This window comes from Papilio polytes, unplaced genomic scaffold, assembly GCF_000836215.1.
Source record: "Papilio polytes unplaced genomic scaffold, Ppol_1.0 DF824024.1, whole genome shotgun sequence".
In the NCBI taxonomy this organism is placed as follows: domain Eukaryota; kingdom Metazoa; phylum Arthropoda; class Insecta; order Lepidoptera; family Papilionidae; genus Papilio; species Papilio polytes.
Genome location: NW_013525180.1, coordinates 407258 through 429498, shown reverse-complemented (window position 1 = coordinate 429498; position 22241 = coordinate 407258). Strand labels below are relative to the sequence as shown.

At 40.5% G+C, this 22241-nt stretch overlaps 1 protein-coding gene across 1 annotated transcript in view; it reads right to left on the bottom strand.

The window, feature by feature from the left end:
* LOC106101076 overlaps window positions 1–20696 on the bottom strand; it is a 25502-nt gene extending 4806 nt beyond the window's left edge. The window contains exon 1 of the mRNA XM_013280175.1: window positions 20379–20696. Coding sequence (XP_013135629.1) covers window positions 20379–20402 — 24 coding nt within the window. The 5' untranslated portion in view covers window positions 20403–20696. The remainder of the gene's footprint in view (window positions 1–20378) is intronic.
* Between the last annotated feature and the right edge of the window lie 1545 nt (window positions 20697–22241).

Sequence of the window (22241 nt, the reverse complement as noted above, 5' to 3'; positions counted from 1 at the left end):
CAGGCGAGGGGCGCCGCGGCTGTGTGCGCGCTCGTTGCACGTGCACTCACACAGCTGCGTGGTATAATAACATCGCGTAGCTTCTATCTAGCGCTACAGCTACCTACGCCAAACGCTGTATTATAACGAACTATAAACTGTTTTATAAGGACGGGGCGTACGAGAAAACATGCTATTCTACTGCGAAACGACATTAGAAAGGATATTTGACAGAAAATGCTATAATATCTTCAGTTACTATAAAATTCCCAGGCATTCTTTGTCTTTTACAGTTTAATAATTTAAAGTTTTGCGTTTCGAAGCTATTTTATAGTTGCCTGTATCGACGACAAAATGTTCCAATGGAGTACCATTGTCGGAAGCCGTTTGTCTGATGACGTTTTGTTAAGCGTTCTTGACTTTTGATATTTACGCTCCGAATTACAAATAAGTTGTTCACGTAGCGACTACCATTCGTATACAGAATACTATTCTAGTCGAGTTGATATGCGATTCGACTTGCATTTATTTTTATACATTCCAATACGAGAACAATGATCGTTGAAATGTGTAAATAAAGACGTGTGTGAGATTTTTACTACGACACGATGTACATAGTATTTTTTGTCGTTCATTCATAAACAGACCGTGAAGAGGTGTCGTTAATCTGCTATATCGAATTCGAGAGGCGCCGATTGAATGACCGATTAACCATTAACGTTCCTTTGAGCACCATAGAGCACGTGATCGGTGCTCGGTAATTTCATTCATTCGAACGAAGGGTGTTCCGCGGACCTGTTCGTTCTAGTTGTGGCTTTAAGATTAGAGATTAGTCTCGTATAGATAAAGAATCCTGCATTCATTATTTCTTTCCCTTGTTTGAAATCGAACGTTCAATTTTGTACATTACTTTTGTTAATAACCCTATTAGTCTTTCTCGTTTAATTAGTGATATTTCCATGCATTATATGAGTTGTTTATAAGTTGTGCAAAGATATGAAGCAAAAAAAAAACTGGCCGATCGAATTCGGCGTTGGATTGTGTTCGCGAAGCAAGAGCCAAGGCAGCGAATGGTTCTCCATGAAAGTCTCCGATAGTAGGACAGTCCTGTTACTTTATTGTTATATTTCAACCACAACAGTGTATATGATAATGATTTTGGTAGAAACAAAATTTGAGTTATGGATAATTTTATTTGCATTCAAATTAGGTTAAGAAATAATTATATTGCTTTGTTCATCTTTCCTGTCATTATTCAACACTTTACCAGGTCGGTAGTAGGTTTGCGTCCCAACATCACGTACAATGCATGCCAATTATCATTAGATGTTTATCGTAATTTTTCTCTCAATCTCCATCTTTACTTTGAGTATGTGGACGGCAGAGCCAGGGCAGTTGTAGGATTGTCTCCATCGTGTCCCATATAATGGTTTGTGTGTGGCAACCGTGGCGCTCCGTTGGCACGCACATTTCCGTGAGCGGCGAGCGGCGGCAGCGAGGCCGCGCACGGCTGTGTGTGTACGTGTATACGAAACGATAGTTGGTGTGCGCGGACCAGTCTCACATCCTGTTCGCTCGCCCGCGCCGCCGCCGCCGCTCGACCAGCTTCTGATATGAGCTTTTTATTTCACGCCTCGCTGTTGCGCTCGATGCGATTCATTTACCGCCCCAAATTTTACGTTTGGATCATTTGAGTCTCAACAATAAAATCCATTATATCAAATATTGTCATTAATTAACTATAAAAATTCGTTGACAAAGATGCTAGAAATAAGGAAATTAAAGAGCGAATATCGGAAACGATTTTTTAAGACAAATAGAGCAATGAAGACAAAGCTATTCGTAGAGTAATGGTAACCAAGTTAAATACATAATTTAAGGTATTTTTGTGTGATATGTATAAGAACAAAATTTCAAAAGTGGAAGTAATCTAGTGACCGTGAGATCATAATATAAATTCCGAAGTCCTTTTCAAGAATATACTCGAACAATGATGTAAATACAGGAAGGTGAAGCCACTTACACTAAGAACAAAGGCAACAAGTGTCATAATGGTGGCGCTTAGCGGACAGTTATGCAACCTCATCTAGCAGTTAAATAATGTGAAGGTGACGATAAACAAAAGACGGGCGAGCGAGACGTACGGAAGTAAACAAAAGGCATCCCTCAGGAATGCGTTCCCGCATAAAGCCATGGGGAATTCCCGAAAAGCATTGTTTACGATGCGCGCCACGCGTGCGGGACGTTGCGTTATGCGTTTATTCCGATTACAGTCTTGCTGCAGTGTATTGAAAGGGAAAATTATATAGTTTTTGTTAGCGCGAGATGACGCACTGCTTCCCCGAACGGCCGCCGGCTGAATGACGGGAAAGGAATGCAGGCGACGCCGCTCCGCGCATCTAACCATACTCAGCGCGATTGACTCAGCGGTTACAAGACTCGCATCTCCATTGAAATCTCCCATATTCGAATCAGGAACATCTCTAACTCATCTCTCTTGGATGTTATTTTAACTGAGTACTGAGGTATCTATTTTCACCGACACCAATCATTAGTAGATTTGAAAGCTATGAATTGAAATTAAAACCTTTTATGATTTAAACGTTTACATGCATAGACCTTGAATACAGGTTGATGGTAATCAATAGTTAACATTTGTTTTTGTCATAGAGTGAGCTACTGTTTTTTACTGAGACTAAATGTTTATAAAATTTTAGTACAAGTCGCTTATCAAGTTTATATAGGCGATGCGTGTGTTAATGCAGCGAGTGTCAAAGATCGCGGCCGGTTCAAGGCGCTAGCGGCGTTTAGCACTGACATTGGCTACGGTACACTCCTACCGACGAACATAAATCACCTGAATTCGCGGAGCGCCGGCGTGCGCTTTCCAGATAATAAATCAGGGGCCTGTGGGCGCGGGCGTGCTCCCAGATAATGACGTCACGGCACGCCGGCACGCACCGAGCATCCCCGGAAGAGAGCGGGATAAAATAAAAATGTCACGTCGCGATCGAGCGCCGGGCGAGACGATCGTGACGAGCGTGACGGGAGCGACGCGACGGGCCCGCGCCGGCACACATAACGACAGCCAATAAAACTTATTTTTATGTTTTTCGCTTACAATGGCCGCGCGAAGGTCGAGCTATCTAAATGGGTCAATACACTCGGCGTACTACGAGCGCGGAACACGTGCTCCGCGATTGTAAATAGCGAGATATCGGCCGATTGTTGCACTGATTAATGGGGGGCCGCGTAATGACTCGCCGCCCGCGCCGCGCTCCTGCCCGCCGCCTGCCATTCATCGCTACACTATTATTGTTGTACCGAGATGGTACCGTTAACGACATTAGGGCGATAGCCAATGTCAAGGTTGCACTTGCTATGCGAGTGCGGCCGCCCGTCCTTGCCAAATTAAGTGGATACGTGCAACGATTTACGCTACTCGTTACTGCGCCGGCCTGTTTATACTCTGTACAAACTACGGCTTATACTTGTATAGTGCATTGACTTTCAAATTAACGCAAAGATTGAAAATTTAACTAGGTATTCGTTTTACATTAAACACATATCACAATAAAACTTTATATTGGTCTAAAGTCTTGACATGTGTCTAGTTTCGTAAATCATTTTATACAACTAAAAGAAAAATGTGTCCATTCGTACCAAATTGAACGTTCGCATCAGTAAATACGCTATAGATCGGACGTATCAAAGACGTTAGTACAATATGGTCGTGAATCCCGGGGGCGTGTGATAAGGGCGAGGTCACGCTTATCAATGACGGGATCTCCATACGCGCGTCGCGGTCGGCCGCGACATCTCGCCCATTGAGGAGAGCCTCCCCGGCCCGCCCCCCGCGCCCTGCGCCCGGCCCTCGCCTCGGCTCGGTGCATCGTGCAACAAGTTAGGCCCTCTGACGATCTAAGAAGTAGCCAATGATTGGACCTCCGACAATCAAAACACATTATGTCAATGTGTACCTCCTAAAGTTGTGCGGTATATATTACCTTTCTATCTACATTACACCTTTTAGTTTTGTTTACGATATACTTAAAAGATTATGAATTTAATATTAAATGTTAGAGATGAACCATCGAGTACAAGGGATAGCGTATAATATAAATAAAGTTCCCATAAAACATGGCGGTTCAAACACATTTTCAGGACCGCGATGTCCAATTAAATATGGATGTGATTGAAAAACGCGTGTCCGGTAACGAGCGTGTACATAATTGGTAAGGGGGGAGTTAGGGGAGGGGGAGGAGTGCCGTGCGGCCCGGAGTGACCCAGTTGCGTTGCTGGGCGACGGCCGGGGCTGCGCAGACCCTGCGCCCAGCGCCCCGCGCGCACAGACCTCCCCCCATGCTAAATAACCTGCCCGAAAGCGACACCTTCACAAAGGTCGTTCAACCGTTACAGGCCACTCGCTCCTGTTTTTTCAACAGCGATATACGAAACGCGAAAAACAACACCGGACTCCTGACTCCATAATACGAATCTAAACATACCTAACAGACAACTTTGAGCTACGTTCTCTTCTTACGCGGTATTCCTTAAAATAGGTATTGCGCCGCTGAATTTAAATTAGTGTAAGCAAGAGAAGTTGCCACTTTTGTTGAACGAAATAGAAAACTTGCGAGCGAATAAACTTAATTGTTGTAAGCCGGGTTCGGCGACTGCCACCCCCCGCCCGCGCGACTCGAGGGCGCGAGGGTTGGGGGTGGCGCCGTTGTATTTCTCCGAACTTGGGCTAAATTTCACTTTCTCTGAAGACGCTGTGCGTAAAATCAGCCACCCACTCCCGTCGCTCTTACTATGAAGCTTGAAATATATTTTCTTTTACGAATATCAGGAAAAATATAAAACAACAAAAAAGTTACCAAACTTATTTTGAACTATAACTTAAAAAAAGAAAAGGGCTAATACAATAAATTATTTAACGCGACTTTTTAAAATCGTTTGTTAATTAACAATAGTTGCAACTGCAAAACTTTTCTAAAGTGTTACTCCGCCGAGCATTTTCCACCCTCTATGAGACGTCGTTATCTTACCATACCCTAAGCGAATAAAACATAAAAAACGTACGTCAAAAAAGTACTCGCAAAAACCCTACCTCCTCGCTCGGGTTATAAGCGGAGGCGGGCGAAATGTCATCGGGGAGTTAGGTACTCTATGTCTTTGGGGTTAGAGTATGAAATTGTGTGCCGGAGCTCATAAAGTCGCTCGGCTGAAAGGCGAGCACACGAGCGTGGAAGCTTTAAAGCAAAATGAAAGCCGACTCGCTCTTAATTCACCAGCACATGGATAGGGCGTACGGGAACGTCGATAGAGCTCCCCACGCCCGACCGCCCTCCGCCCGCCGCCCGCCACCCTGGCATAAATAAGGGAGGCCGACTCCGCTCCGCTTAACGAGAGACCGAGCACCCACCCTCGCTGGAGGGGAGAATTAAGGGGGCTGCGGCGAAGGACGAATTAAGGAGATGAGAGAGCACACGCTCTCGAGACGCGAAACATCGTGCCAGTCAGGGAATTAAGGGAGAAACCTCGCTGCGGCCCCGCGGCCGTGCCGTGCTCTGTGAGGCTCTATTTCTACTGTTTACTCTAGTCTTGGGAAAAACCTAAGCTTTAAATATTCACCGTACATATATTATTTGAGTATTTTATATCGTAAGTCTATACCTGTCCCTACAGAGACAAGAAATATTCATACACATATCTGATATATAGACTAAATTGTATTGAAAAAAAATGTTTCAATAATTATTTTCCAACACCTTTAGTAAGGGCATGTTACTTTGAACGGCTACGAACCCTGTGACGTCACCGCTGCCTATCGTAGCACATGACTCATCTAGGATAATAAATAACTAACTATATCCCCATAGACTTAAGGTATGTTTTCGCTTAAATAGATGTAGACTCTTTGTCTTTTCGTTCGTCGCCAAGGGATAGTGGTCCGTATTTCGTGAGCATTATGGTTGCTTCTGAGCGAGATGGGGGAGGTATAATAATATTCTTGGGGTAAAGGGTGGGTATAAATTTTGTATGGAGGTAGACGTTGGCGAGGGGTGAGGGGGTAGCGGGCGACGTCGCGAGGGCGCCGCGCCGCTGAGTCACAGGCGGGCCTGGCGGGCCGCGCCAGGCGCACATATTGTATCCACCGCTCACATGTCACAAAGTTCCTCGGCATCGGAAAACTTTGTTAACGTCAAACGACCACGTGGCCTTCCTTGATATTTATACATAATTGCCCGCGCAGTTTCCCGCGCTAAACTTGACAAACTTTTTGTGTACTTTTTTCGCACAGATTGTGCGGATTTTATTATTTCTTTCCTTAAAATGTTTCATTGTCGCAAATACGTATAATATAAAAGATAGTTTTAACAGTAAAAGTAATAATTTTCATAAGTGTGTTTTTACGTAATGAATATCTGTAGTGAGAGTTTAAATTTAAATTGATGGAAAAATTTGACAGTTTTTTTACTTATATACACTAATATCGAAAATATTGTGTTGAGCACATCCGATACTTACCAGTCACCCTGATTACGAGAACTTTTAACTCTAATGGCATGTCCCACTACTGGCTAATAGAGGCTCAGATAGCTTAGAACTGACGTCACTGTCAGATAAAATAACAAAATCCGATATTTCCATCAAAATATGTATAAGTTGGATTGTTATCAGACAATTTACAATATGGTGGGACTGGCTCTAAGTATTCAATATTTTACTTCAAGTTCAGTTGGATCATTGAACATTACGAAATCAAAGCCTACCTAACATAATGCTATATAAATAAAACTTGTGTAAGCCACGTTCATAATTACAGGCCATATCTGCGGCAATCGTGTTACATCGGACCGTCACCTTGAAGTGTGATAAGAAACGGCTGTGATAAGCGACACGGTGCTTGCTACATTGACAAACTGCGTTTTAAATTATTTATCACTACTTTATGTTTTGTTATTAAAAATTTAATAGGTAATGACGACAAATTTGTTTTACGAATGGATACCCAATAGACGTAAGTATTTGATATGTTTACTAAAATAAACAGTATGGTAATTCAAAATAGCTTGCACTCGCGACATCGTCTGCGTAATATAAAAAATTATAAACATATAGCCTATATTGATAACGTAGCATTTTATTGGTGTAAGAATTTTTGAAATCGGCCCAGTAGTTTTGAAGATTATTCATTAAAATAAAACAAAATTTTCTTTATGTTAGTAAAGATTATGTTAATTGACCGATTATTCCTAGATTTGAAAAAACTTAATTTTTGACAACTTCGATATTGGTCTGAATGTGAAAGATTTCGACAAATATAAATAAATCGGGATTTTCAGATTTTAGACGTTCCTTTTCCTTACTGTTTAGAATAATTAAAATTAAAGGAAATCTTTTATAAGTCTAGTATTAAGGAGTTTTTTTTTAAATTACTGTTTATTTACAATATGTAGGTAAATATAGCATTGATAAGCGTGTTATTTTTTATTGAAATAGCATTTTTAATACGTTCAAATCGATACGCGTCGGAATGATAACGCATTGTGATGGAAATTATGTATTAATGCGGTATTCGTATGCGAGGTCGGAACTAAAAACATCGCGTTTGTAAACAGAGATGACTAATTAACTGTCAGCAATTACGTAAACAAACATTGATAATGCCAAATATTAAATAATAGTTTGATGACCTTAAAGCCAGCTATACACGTTGAGATCTAACAATTTTAACTGTTCTATTCTTCACTTGAAACTGTCAATTATATTTGATCAAGGTAAACTAATTTTAGTCGGATGTGATGCGACTGATTGCGTAAACATAGCACATCACTTAAACTCTTTTACTATTATTTAGCAGCTGCCGAACCAATGGAAATGGCACTATTGGCCATACTTGATACTAAATGACGACACAAGCTATTTGACAATGGCTATCGCCAAAATATTTGTTAGTTTAAATGCTAGGTTCTTAACTTCTAGAAAAAAAAACACAACAAAGAATGAGATAATTCTTTAATATATCATCTTGTGGCTAAAACTATTGGATACAAACTCGTAATTATTGTAATTAATATAAAGTTTATAACGTAATTGCAACCCTAATTAACGTTGACAACGATCCTGTACCAGATAAAAGCTTTTTAATCAATTGTAAAAGATTTCCCTTTCGGATAGAAGTTTTGGCAAGTTATCAAGTAAATCGTAAAGGTGGCACTAAAAGGAGCATCCAGTAGACGCGTCCTCGCCGGCGAACGCCTCGCTACTGAATCTCATTCCTCCCACATTATATACCAAACTATGTTAGGGTTGCCACAATATTAAAACTATGTATTTAATTTTTAGTAATATTAAGTTAAAGAAATTAATTATTTACAACTATTTCATAGATATTAACCAATGTTTAGTTACTTTTTAATAACAATGATAGTTATGTGATGAATTAAAGCAGACTCAAGACAACGTATATTTTATGAATAGGTCAAATAAACAAACATAAATTTGATGTAGATCAGAGTATGCTAAGGAAATTAAAAACCATCCATAGAAAAACTTGTTTGACACAAATCAGGCAAACATTCTGAGCAAGTACACTAAAGTATAACTGAACTTCTTTTATGATACATTTCCATAAAAATTACACAAATATATGTCAACAGCTTAGAGTTTATTATGAGAAGTTTCAATTAAACTCTCCGTGGCTGCAATTAACAAAAAAGATAAACATCGTCGGCAACCCTGGCGTACAGGGGGTGTGTGGCACGGGGGGTGCGACCCCTCCGCCCGCGGGGGGTGATGTTACAAAGCGCGGGAATGAATTTTCGCGCGCAAACTTATCGCGACGCTTTTTAACAGTCCGCGAGTCGAGCGGGCGACGGAGACGCGAAAACAAAATAAAATTCCACTTGTACACTTTTCAGCTCGGATTCCCTTTTCATTGCATTTCATTAACGTTACGTTGATAAATTTACTCCGAGCCGTAACCTTTTTTTTACTCGGGTTTTCTAGTTGAATTTGTGTCAATTCAAAAACATGTTTTTTTTTGTTCTTGTGCGCTTTTTAAAACGATGTTTCTTTTTTATTCTTCGCAACGTTAAGCTGGAAAAGCTGTCCCAGTAAATATTTAAAATTTCCCCGAGTACCGTTGACATTTTTGAAGAGGGGTAACTTTAGTTGTGTTTTTCTAACTGCAAAAGAGCAAGACGCGAAAGACTGTAATTAAAGTTTATTGTCAATGTCAATATTAAATATTGTATTCTTATTGCAGCGGATATTCGTCGGGATACGTATTCAAACAGTGCACCCCTCGGTGTTAGAGTATACGACCGGGGAACACACAATGAGCGACCCCCGAATTTAGCACTGGGATTCCGATCCGTTATGCTTTTGCCCATTGCCGACTTGCAGATTAGGACTCGATATATTGTTTCGGACCCCTGGTAGACGAACTCGCAGTTACATTCCATAGTTAGGTCTGGTATGGTCCGTTAGAAAGAAGAATAGATTAATATGTGCTGTGTATTAAAATGTTTAAAGTGTTTAATCGATAGTGGAAGGTGAATATTGGTGGTGGGCATCTGCAGCGGCGGTAATGAGCGGCTCGAGCGACCACGGCCGCTGCCACTGCCGCTTTGCATAAGTAATGACCGGTCCCGGCCGCCCCCGCCCGCCGCCTCGCCCCAGCGCACCTCCGCCCCCGCACCGCGGCCCCTCACCCCGCCCTAGGCCTATCGATTGCGGCGGCGCGAGGGCGGGCCGCAGAGCCGTAATTGTCACACCGAGCGAGCCGCCACACCCCCGCCCGCCCAATATCGACCTTACAACTGCCACATAGGACACGAATTGCGCCGTCCGTGGCTCGGATTGGAAATGTGCTATATAGCCCGCGCCGCTAAGTTTGGAGGCGGCTCGTAATAGAGCCTTCGAAGAGTCTATGACAGAGCTTAATTAGACAGGCGCGCGATACCAACAAATGGATTTTACTCGTTCGATGTTTCGGCGCGAATTAAAGCTATAATTGTGACTTTGATCAGAGGATTTTATATTTATACGGCGTAGAGCGAGCGAGCGTGGCACAGTGTTTGCTCGCTCTATTAGCGGGCAGACGCTGACGCCAGCGCGCTGGATTGGTGACCGCCGCCGCCCGCCGCCGCCGCGCCGGCCGCCAGCGATATTGTTCCAAATAGCGTTGTACAGCAATGCGGCGTGCTTTGCTAATTTAAGAACTTGCTTATAAACAGTTATAGAATCGTTTAGTTAAGACTTTAGTTGATATTTGACATCTGGAAAAACTAAACTAAATTTTGAACTATGAAATCGACGATTATCGTTTACAATATGATATGGGACAGTATGATACAGTTTCAAAACTCATCAGCTCACCGATCTAGGGTTGGGTACAAGGGAGCGATGTATACGTGATTACACGCATCAATCAGACAATCGAGAGAAGCGCAGCACAGTAGTATCGTTTGTATAAAGCCGTCGTCTAATCGGGCTGGGGTTATTAGCGCAGCGCGCGACGAAAGTATGGAGAAAGTGGCTTGACGCACACACGCGCGCGACTCACGCGTGACAGCCGACAGCCGACAGCCGCGAGGCGCATTGCGGTGAGCGGGTGAGCCGTGTGCTGTGCCGGTTGCAACACCCAGCCATGAGAAACGGCCCCCGAGTCCGACACCGCCTCTCCTGACACGTTCGCTTGCCCAACACTAAATTGCTCACCGACGAACACTGCGACATTTTTGATTCTGAAATCCAGAATTTGAAATGCGAACGGTTTTTTTTATTTTTATTGAAAATCCTTATTTGTGTTATATTTACAAATTATGTGTTATATAGATAAAAAAACGATTATTCTTAATCCAGATCCAATGAATAGAAAAAATGTCATAATATTCCGATGCCGATAAAACATTGTGAAAAGCCAGTTAAAAAGGTTGTTACTGCTCTGTCTACACCGCTGTGAAGAAGGATGCGAATGCTTACCTTTTATTCCTTAATAATAGAATCATAGAAATGTTGCCATAACATATTTCAGCCCACACTCCGCGACAGATATCCACTTATGACGAGAACAAAGGAATAATAAAGGATGACTATGCCGTATTCTTACGCGTGCCTTTCTTATTCACCGTTACTTGCGATAGATGTCGCTGTATTAAAAATGGTGTCGTTGAAATGTCAGGCATGTAGAACAGAAGCAATTGGTTTAAGGGCCGTCTAATCAGAGAATGCGGGTCGTTCTGTATTACCTCTAATATTCAATAAGATTCCACAACCGAGGCACCTGGTAGTTGTTCTTGAAGACAATAGACATTGCTTTTGCGATTGTTACGGATGGTTAAGAAATCGCCATTGTTTTGCGGCGTTTGCATGACATAACGAGATAAACAGCTAGAGACCTCATGAGGTCGTTTCGAATGGCACTTGTTAATAACAGTCTTATTGTTTTAATATAAAAACTCTGGCGATATATGGCCATCTATGAGGTGTGATATGGAATTTTTAAATGTATATTAAACACGTGTAGACCTAAAATGCAATAGTATAACTTGCGAATTAAATGACATACTTATTGACGAATAGAATAAAAAGCGAAAAGAATGAAATAAAAAATAAAATGGTTTTAAAACTATTTTCGCACATCACTACGTTATTGGGACTGGATCACGACTAGCAACCGATTAATTACACAAAGAGGGGATGGGGTCTGTCACCTGATCTGAAGGGCCCGTAGTGATGTACTGAATGTTTAAATAGGAACAGTTCTACTAAAATACGTACTTGAAACATTTAAGTATTAAAGAAGTAGTACAATAAAAATTATCGTTTGTAATTAATAAAGTTTATAAGACATTCATAGTAATAAAGTATGCACATTTTTACGAATGCATTGTGTTTGTAACTGCAAAATGTGCTTTGTCATTTGTGTTCATTGCCAAAAACCTGTAAGTGGTGACGTCACGGGCTCCGGGGGTACTAAAGTAGATTGAGGTGGGGTGAGGCGGGGGCGCCGTGGCGGGGGATGCTGTGAGATCGTGTGTAGGGGGAATCTGTCGACTCTGCACCACTACTATGATCCTATCTCGACTCGAATAGTACTTTTGTTAATAAAATATTTTTTTCGACATTTATTTGGAAATTAAGGTGCCTTATCGAACACAAAATGATTTTTTGTCATAAATTTTTACGTATTTACAATTTTTTCCGTATAAAGTATGATCAAAATAAACTTTCCGATCTTCGAAATTCTCAAATTCTTCCGAAATTCTCAATTAATTGACACTGGTAATTTTTATATCAAAAGTTAAAAAAAGGATTATATTATTTTATTAATGTAAGGAAAAGTTTATTTTGATAATGCTTCATTCTGGAAAAAGAGTGCAAATTCGTGCCAAAAATTTATTCGAGTTGTATTCGAGAATATTGTATCGAGTTAGAAACTTGTTAGCAAATGGTAAGGGAGATCAAAAGACAAGAGCTGGGGTGAGGTTAGGAGGCACCCCGTCGGCAACATGTCTACACCCGCGCACTACATTACTATAATTATCCTAATACGAAAAAAAACTTACGAGACAACGCTCCATCACCTTTGTACTAATCAACATTAAGTAGTGTTAAGGAACAATGAACTTAATGTTTCTTTTTTTCGCTCATTCTGTCGCTTAGTTACCCATAACCAAGTGAGTAGAATGACGACTTTCTTATATGGATTCTTGGGATCGATGTCTTAATTGAAAACATTATTTATTTTATTCTATTGAACAAAACAAATAGTAAACGTAATAGTATAATATAATAGTAAATATTTTGTACATGTATATAGCCAAAAAATTTGAAGTGATACTGCTTACGAAAATTAAATTTTCCTTAGTGAAGGCGATGTTAGATTTAGTCCTAATGTAGAAACTAATACATAAACCGGATAAAATAAAACAGTAATACAATAAATGATGAGAGAAGCTAGAACAAGCTACCCCCCAGCCCCCTTGCGGCTGATTACGCCTCGGCGCTACGAAATAAGAATGAATTTTTAATGAACTCCCCCTCGCCCACCGCGCCCCACGTCACCCCCTAACGCTACGCACTTAGAAGATTAGTCCCAGGAGCTTCTACCCAAATGACTAACAACAATCTCTCGTACACCGGGTCACAGGCGAACCTCTTTATGATTTCAAATGCTACGCGCTTTTTGTTATTTAATTTATTATATATTGCAAAATAATTTAACTAGTAGAAGTGGATTTTTTAGGTATATCTTACTTTTTTCCCTTGTATACCTAACTTAATCTATGCCCAGTTGCCAAAAATGTTAGTTAATCCATTTTCTTTATACTATTAGATGAAATTGAACAATGAAAACCCAAAATATGGTCATCTTTATAAAGATGTTATTATTAGACTATTACTTTATAATATAGCTAAAGTATTTTATAATATTTGCGACAAAAAAGTTAAAACTCAATATAAAACTAATAGAAAGTTCTATAATAACTAATTCGCAAAGTTTATATTTATATAATTGTGGCATCAGATAACGATTATCATATGCGTAATGAATTTCAAACACACCGAGAAAGACGTAAACAAACAAACAGTGGATTAACATGAAAGCTAGCACAGTTCGAGTGAACCGACCGACCGAGAGACCGGCAACAAAATAAATGTTTACAATTTTGCGCGCCTCCAACTCGCAAAGAGCGACGAGGCAATAAAAGATAAGTCGCCGCCCGCCGCAATGCAATAACAATGTAAATACAGTTTTATAGTGTAAACAGAAAGAGCGGCGTGACGTGGCCGCTACGTCAGAGGGAGGCTACGTCACGGGCGTGACGTCAGCGCCGGAAGTCCGCAGATATATTTACAGCTGCAGCGCCGGGACGGGCCGGGTTCAATGTCGGGCGCTATCTATCCATCTATCGGCCATCAATCAACTGATAGTCACTGACCCGCCGCGCACGCCGCTCTCCGCTCGCCGTACTCTCGACTCGAACCTAAATATAGATCTAATTACCGTTAGATAGCTCTCTGTTACGTCACCGTTACGTGGACGCGTTAAATATGCACGCTCATTACACTGCATTAGTGTAATGAATGGATCCGATCGATAAGTATCGACATTGTTGCGTACGCTAAGATACGATCGCAGCGAGAAATTAATTAATTCCTACTTATCTTCTCTATTCCCAGTTCAATAGATGGGAATCCCGAAATCTAACCGCTTTACGATGAAAAACTAAACTTAATTTACTTGTAGTCACACGTATAATTAGCAATATAGGATTACTTTTCACGTTATTTTTAACATATCACTATTAGAAAAGTACGTCGACGTCTGTGTAATACGAGCACAGATGTGCGTTCACAATTTACCACAAACAAAATCAAGATTCAAAATAATATATCAAAAACCGGTCGTCATTCGTCCTTGACTTAGATTTACATCGATAACAAAAAGTCGATATGACAGCCCTATGCATTAGAATTCATTCATCGATAGTCGGGATCGGGAAAGTGTATCGATGCGGTGCGTGACTAGCGCGGCTCGACGCGGCGGTGCAGCGGGCGCCGCGTCGGGAGCAAGGCCGGCGATGTTTACAAACTTCCGCCACGAGCACTTGTCACTAGGCCCGGTGGGCACACGTGGTTAGCTACGCAAATACGAGCCCTCGCTAACATTGTCCCACTTAACCCGCCCGCCGCGGTCGCGTCTAGACGCGAGATACGATCGTTAATAGATTGATTGCTGACGTGCTAACGCTCGATTATCTGTGACGAGCCGGGCACGATCGTGATTGTATTGCGTAACGAGGTCATTATCCTTACAGTAAATAAGCTGTTTAACTACGTACTCGCATACAAATCGCATCACATATCAATCTACGGAGTATGGAATATTGCGGTTCACAATTTTACATCTCACATGTTATCGATAACTTCTATGTCGTACAGTAAAAGCCAGGCCTTTATGTTCTGTTTTCGTTATTTAAATGATAATGACTCATCACTCACGTCATAACGACGTTAATGATCAGTAAAATCAACTAATAATGAGATTAAGTGACAACTTGCAAGTTTTTGTTAAGCAGAAAAGTTTTGTCTTAGGTCAGGATTTCAATACGACCATTAGTTACAACTATTAGGTAATGATGATGAGAATATATCGATGTATAAAGACGCGATGCATAGATTAAAAAATGTCAAAAGAGAAGAATGTGATCTTAAATTGGAGAATCCCCCGTACCCTCGTGTTCGGCGAGCCCTGCACGGGGTGGCGTTGAGGGGTGAATGCATTGGGGTGCGGCCGCCCCCCGCGGGCCCCTTCCTTCACCCCCCGCTGCACGGTAGGCGCGTAGTAACTGCAATAACGGAGCAGTGAAAGTGTCGCGGAGCGCTTCAACCGTCAATGGGTGAAGACGTACACCCTTCACCCCGCCGTCTTGAACTCAAACTTGTAGTTAATAGTAAGACACACGTTTACCCGCGCCCCGCTGCATCGCACCGCACCTCACCAACATACAAAATACAATAATTCTGAAATGCAATGGATTTCCCATTATAGCTGAATCAAGACAGCCTTAATGCACGTTCAAGGCTACCATCAACTCGGCTGTGTTAAAATGCACAAATTATAGCTCGCGGTAAGAAGACCTGCTTCGGTATTGATTTGCAAATCGATCGAGTATCATATGTAGGCCGAGCGACGACGACTAAGACGAGCGATGCTGTAAGTGACAGCGACAGCGACAGCGACGGCAAACAAACGACCGGAACGCAACAGCGTCATCATCTCCAGCCCGTGAATGAAACGGAACGTAAATTGAAATGATATCGCGTGCTATAATCCAGCATGCATTAATCTCGCTTGGCCGAGAGTTGCGTAACGCGGAACGTAAACGCAAGCAAACGGCTCAAGTTCATCGATCCGCGCGCTAAATGTGTCGCACGTTGTTTTGTTTAATGTCAAAACATTGTTACATAATGCGCGAGTTAACGCACCGTGGGAGCCACGTGGCCGGCGCCGACCGCCGCCGCCGTCCTTCCGATCTCTACGTCACCGCGTTTATTTATGAGCTTATGATTATAAAATGACGTTTACTCCGTGCCGATATCGTTGACCGGTCGCCCCGCATAAATAATAATAACACTCGTTCATTCATAAAATGATTAATAGTCACTCCACCTACGAAATAGATTCGTAGCGTGTTATTAATAAAGCCATTATCGCTATAATTATACCTAAACGAGATTTACACGATCGACGTCTGTAGTAAAATACGATTTACAAACAAACGGCATAAATGTTTACGTTTTATGTATCTGTGTGCGTGTGTGTAAATACTAGATTGCTACATTTTTCAAATATCATTAACGCATTGCGTTGACGCGTATCTTGCTGCGAACTGCGAGACATTTATACTGCAATACTTCCTTTAATGGCAAATATGTTCTGAAGAATTAATGCAAAGAAATGAATAATATGCAATAGAAAGAGATAATACATTAACTAGTTACACAAGCCGAGGCCTCACTAAGATTCTTTACATTCATAAAAACCTATTCCTATATTCAAATAAACTTACTTAACATAAAAGTACTATTTCAGTAAAGACATCATCTACAAGTAACGGACCTTTAACATTGAAAATAATATAAAAATAGAGTCTTTTAATAAAGCTTCACGAAAACGGGGGAGCAATATTAAAAAAAACAATAGTTAAAGTTTGGAACGAGCCGACGAACTTGACCGTCAAAAGTGGAGAGCGCTCATAAAAACATCAGTCTTATACAATGCCGTGAATTTACATAAATTATCGACGTCGGTATGTCTCCGCGCGCCTTGCAATGTTTACTTATCGAACTTTGAGTTCAACGACATATATATTGTTTTATTGAGACTCGTAATTGGGTCGCGGGCCGGCGGGGACATGAGAATGTACAGCATGAACTTTACCAATTTTATACATAACCTAGATTATAGCATTTCAAGTTTTTGGGGTTTGAATTTTTACTATTTATTTTTCACTTAGTTATCAAACAATTGGTATCGTGCGCTAAAGATATGAAAATATTACAACAAAGTAAAATATGAAATGAACTAAACGAATGAAGTTTATTTTTAATAGTTAAAATTAAATTTAAACAAAATGAAATCGATGCGTAATCGAGTAAGTAAGTATAATAAATTACAGCAATTTCTGCTAAATGACCGTATCGTAAGCCGAGCAAAGCCGAATCTCCGACGTATAAAAAAACGTAAACAAACAGTGTAACTCAATAGGAGGGTAATAAAAATATAATCTGCGGCATTGAATTCGGTATACACCTGACGTTTCGAGCGACGTCGTCACATTTTTTTTACATTCTAAACAGGTGTTTTGCGTCCATTCATCTTTCGAGTCGTTGCCCTACATTATTGTAATTGTCTTTCAAGTTCACCGACACAATACTTGATAGTTCAACTTTGACACGTGGCGGTTTGTATTGTTATTGCTAATGGTGCTGCTGCTGTGTCAGAAACTTCAATATTTACAGAAGTTAGAATACGCGACGCTGCAAGGTTTACTTAGGGCTTTAGTTAGGGTAGCCGTACATAGATTTAAACAGGCTTTCTGCTACTATAGCCGAAAGTAGTCCGTGTACAATGACCCTTAAGTTATCCATACCATTCAAGTTTACCGACACAATGCGTAATTGGCGGTAAACATATGTCAAAACTCAAAACAAGGTCGGCTGTTGCTTTACATAATGACGTGCGTTTAGCATAAATGATTATGACGTCTCGGTCGTGTCGCGAGTCGCGGTGAATGCATTCTGTTGTTGTTATTGTTTACAAAAGTTTAACGCACGTGCTCGATTGTTAACGGCTTTAGGTGTAATTAAATACGTGTCGAGATGTTCCGCGCACGCCGCACGCTGCACGACTCGCGGCCTTGCCTACGCTCAGTGCTGGAAATACTTTTTTATCTCTAATCTCGTATCTAGTACTTCATTCACATCATCTATTTCATATGTACGTCAAATTCATTTATATAGATCTGTCTAGTTTAGTTTTACCATTAAAAAAAATTTAGCATTATATTTTGTCAGTACTAAAAATCGATAGAACATTTAAAATATAACTCACTAGGTGTTGTTCGCGATCGTCCGCGTAACATTAGAAATTAAAACAAAATATAGTCTACGTTATTCACAGATAAATTACCTTTCTAACAGTGAAAGAATTTTTAAAATCGGCCCAGTAGTTTTTGAGTTATTTATATACAAAAATACAAATCTTTCCTCTTTATAACATAAGTATAGATCATAAAACTTCTACGCTTCCAAAAGTTCCGAGCTCAATTCCTGCTAGCGTCCCGGATGACGGATGCACGTGACTGCAACAAGTCGCATTGCGCCCCCACCCTACAACCACCCCTAGCCCCCACCCCACACGCACAGGCCCAGCGGTAGCACGTGGCCCGATTTAGGCTCCTTGTTTATCATGTCAAATATTTGCATAGAACACATGATCGGCCGTAACTTTGAAATGCCTCTCGTACAAGTTTAACCGCCACGTGCTTTCTGACTGGAAAACTGAAGGATCATTCACGACTTTTATTAAACGGGCATGAACAGAAGTATTACAAGTGTTAGAGATAACAAAGAAATTTCAATTTACTTAATACGTTACACTGAGGAGTGTTTCTTTAAAATTATCTGATTATTATTGAATTCTAAGTTTAAAACGGATTTTGAAAAACATTACAATGCAGATAATCGCCCTTGTTCTTGATTGCGGTCTTTATCAACTTTTAACTAAAAAATTTTACGTTGGAACTTTTCAAGTTTATGTTAGATGTATAAAAAACGTGAATAGTTATTTTTTAGTCATCGTACTACATAACATTTACCAGTAGTAAAATCGAGATTATTTAGTAGTCATTTAATCATTTTCAAAAATTAGTAGAAATAAATTTAAAAAGTTGGTAAACGATTTCTTATCACGTATACAAAGATATGATATGATACGTTCATTGGCTATACGCAAAAATTCTCAGGACATCCTTTGTTTCAAGGCAATTAATAAAGTTTAACCGACAAGGAATCATTTCTAAATTCCAGACTAAGGATAAAATATGCTTAGTCGTTGTCATGGCAACGTTCTACTGGGTAACAACTAATTTTAACTATCCTTCGACAGTCAAGTATGGAATGTTTTAAACATGAGTACATAATATGAGGAAAACTTTTGCCTAACAAACTGTAAGAAAAAAATGTAAGTTGCCGGGTACCGCGTACGTAAGTCGTTGCCGAATTTTAAGCAAGACAATAAAGTGGCAACATAGAAAGTAAAGTGCGTTCGCGCCGGAGCCAAGTCGGCGATAATTAATGTGCGGCCGAGCCGAGCGAGCGGCGCCGGCAGCCTCGGCGGCCACAAAAAACCCGCTCCGACACAAAAACACCAGTCGCAAGAGCGGGACGCCGCTACGCGCTAGAGAGGGACGGAGTGCGCTTATTTCTGTTGGTTCTCGTTCGCCTCGAGCTCGAGCGACGCAGTTATCGAGGCGACTACAGCGCTTTGCTTTGATTTAAAACTCTGAACGCGCCCTTCTATCTATCACATGACGTTTGACAGGTCGCGGCGGAAACGTAGACATGTCAGATTCAAAAAAAGGCGGGCACTCCTCCACAAAATAACAATCTCCAAATTTTCCAACAAAAAACACAAAAAAATACAGTTGAATGGCCCCAAAATCAATTTTATCATAACGTTTCATTACGGAAAAGAAAATATCCTTTACAGTTCGTTCACACAAAGTCGGTATTTACAAGAAAAGTTTATTGTTTAGCGAAAAATGTTTGTGAAATGAAAATGCATTTATGACTATAAAATTATATGGATATTCAAAAAACGACCCGTAAAAGAAACAAAAAAGAAATACAAAAAGTTTTGTAAAAACGCGTACATTAAATACCTACTTTACCCTTACTTTTAGATTTAGAGATACTCCGGATAGATTTATTATAAGTAACAGTTATGACAAACCTAACTAAAAACCGCCAATATGTTAATGTTACAAAAAGTTCCAAAATAATTAAAACCATTAGTATGACCTTAGAAGAAAGAGTTGTTTTATAACTTGAACAAAGAATCCCAACATTTCACAAGTCCGAGATAGTAAAAATGTACATACTAACTTAAAGTAAACTTAATTAAACTATCTAAAGATATGCTCAAAACGATCTACAACGGTACGGCAGTATTCAAAATTACTTTTAAGTCTTGAAAACGTTTAGTCACAACTTTTGATATAGCGAATAAAAATGAATTAAAAGTCGAAATATATAAATTGGTACCTGTAGATTGTTTTAGCTGTTTATTCATATAAATGTGTATATCTTACCTGAAAATCACTCCACATTTTCATGGGGATACACCATAGTTCCGATAAGAAAACATAACACGAGCACACGATCAACAACTGTCAAATGTGTCACACAGCACGGCGTCACTGGCACAAGCGTTCCGAGCGGCGGCCGAGCGCAGACTGGTGACTGGCGAATGGCGAATGGCGGAGCGGAACGCGTCGAGACTAGTCCGGTGCCGCGGCAGCGCTCGCACCGCACCGCAGCGCCCACCTGCGACTCGTTTCCACGAACGAGTCGAGAACCGATTCTTCTACCGCCGCCTGCATAAGGACGTTTTGATAACCCAACTTAGCTGTAAACAATCTCTGATATTATAAACTTTGTTTTAAAGTAAGGAGCGATCAGTTTACAAACAATTTGTTTTTTTTTTTTAAATAAGTTATTTTATTTTAAGTAAATAATATCTAAACAAAACTTTCTATCTACATATATAAGTTTAGGAATAATTTCTATAGTACCCTACCTACCATTGAGCGTCATAAACCCGCCTCGTCTGCGCTCGTTGGAAATACCCGACTAACACCACATTTCAGCACGACACAGCCAAGGTCTGCAATTTCTACTGCGACAATATTGTTCCACTTCTCAAAAACTGTTGTTCCTGATTCATGATTTAAAAAGAAAATCGAGGCGCTTTCACAAAATAGTCGTATTGAGAAATGTTTCAACTTCAGTATTTAGCAACGAATGTTACTAGATAAGTGAGTCGTGTACGCATGAATGGAGCTTCTTACGACTGATAACGGAAAGTGACAAAATAAAAAGCTCTCAAAACAAAGTTTGGAGAGCGGATCGCACCGGCCGGCTCGTAGCAGGAAGTTCGTAGCTGTAAAACTTCGTAGCGCTCCGTAGCGTGAAAGTTTTGATTTCAACGATTTGCGTTGCGGCGCAAAGAGGGCCGCGAGGCCGCGCTAGCTCTGACCCGGCCTCATACACAATAGCCAAATTTCAAACATACGATTAGTTAACCACTTATAAGCACCATTGCTTCTTTTGTTAAACGTCCAACAGAACGTTAAGTACAAAACCGGCAATGGACGCGTAATTTATCGATACCATACAAATTTCAAATTCAAACACATTTATCTGTTCTTACATCTCTCACGAGAGTGCGCCACTTGGCTGTACCGACTACGCCCTTACCGTGTCTTGTAAATCAAATCATAACAAAAGCTGTCGCAATACATTCCTGGTGGGGCTCACATTGGATCTGAGTGGCGGCAAAGCGCTGCAGCAATGGGTTGTGCGGCGATCGATATTGTTGCTTCGATACGGTGAAAGTCGGGAAAATTCGTTCGGCGGTAATTTTGAACGAAACAACGTTCTGACGAACAAAGAGTACTGAATTTTGTCTCTGGAAATTAATAGCGATTTCCAATTGAAGTGAAGTTTTCGAATACAGTATGCAGTAGGTATGTTCGTTATCGGCATGACGAAGCGCATTCGTTAGGAGCAAATGCGCGACTGGTCAAGAAAAAAAGTTTTTGCACGTTTATTAAAATAAGAATTTAACCTTCAGATTATCGATATGCCAGAAAGGGGCATCATGTTTGTGATATCAGAGCAATTGCAAACGTGCAACTTTTGAGGAAAAAAAATACGAAAATTGTGATGAATAAATAAAGATTTATAAGCCGAGTCGGTACTATTTTCTATTTTTTAGTAATCAATTTTAACCCCTATTTCATAAATTCATAAAAATCGTCAATTTTTGTATTATAGGAATCTAATAGATTCTATGTTTGGTATTCATTTAAACTGGGTGACAAACAATAAGGTCAAATTGTTACTTAGAATCGTAGCCACTGAGCTATCACCGTAGACATGCTAACAATAAC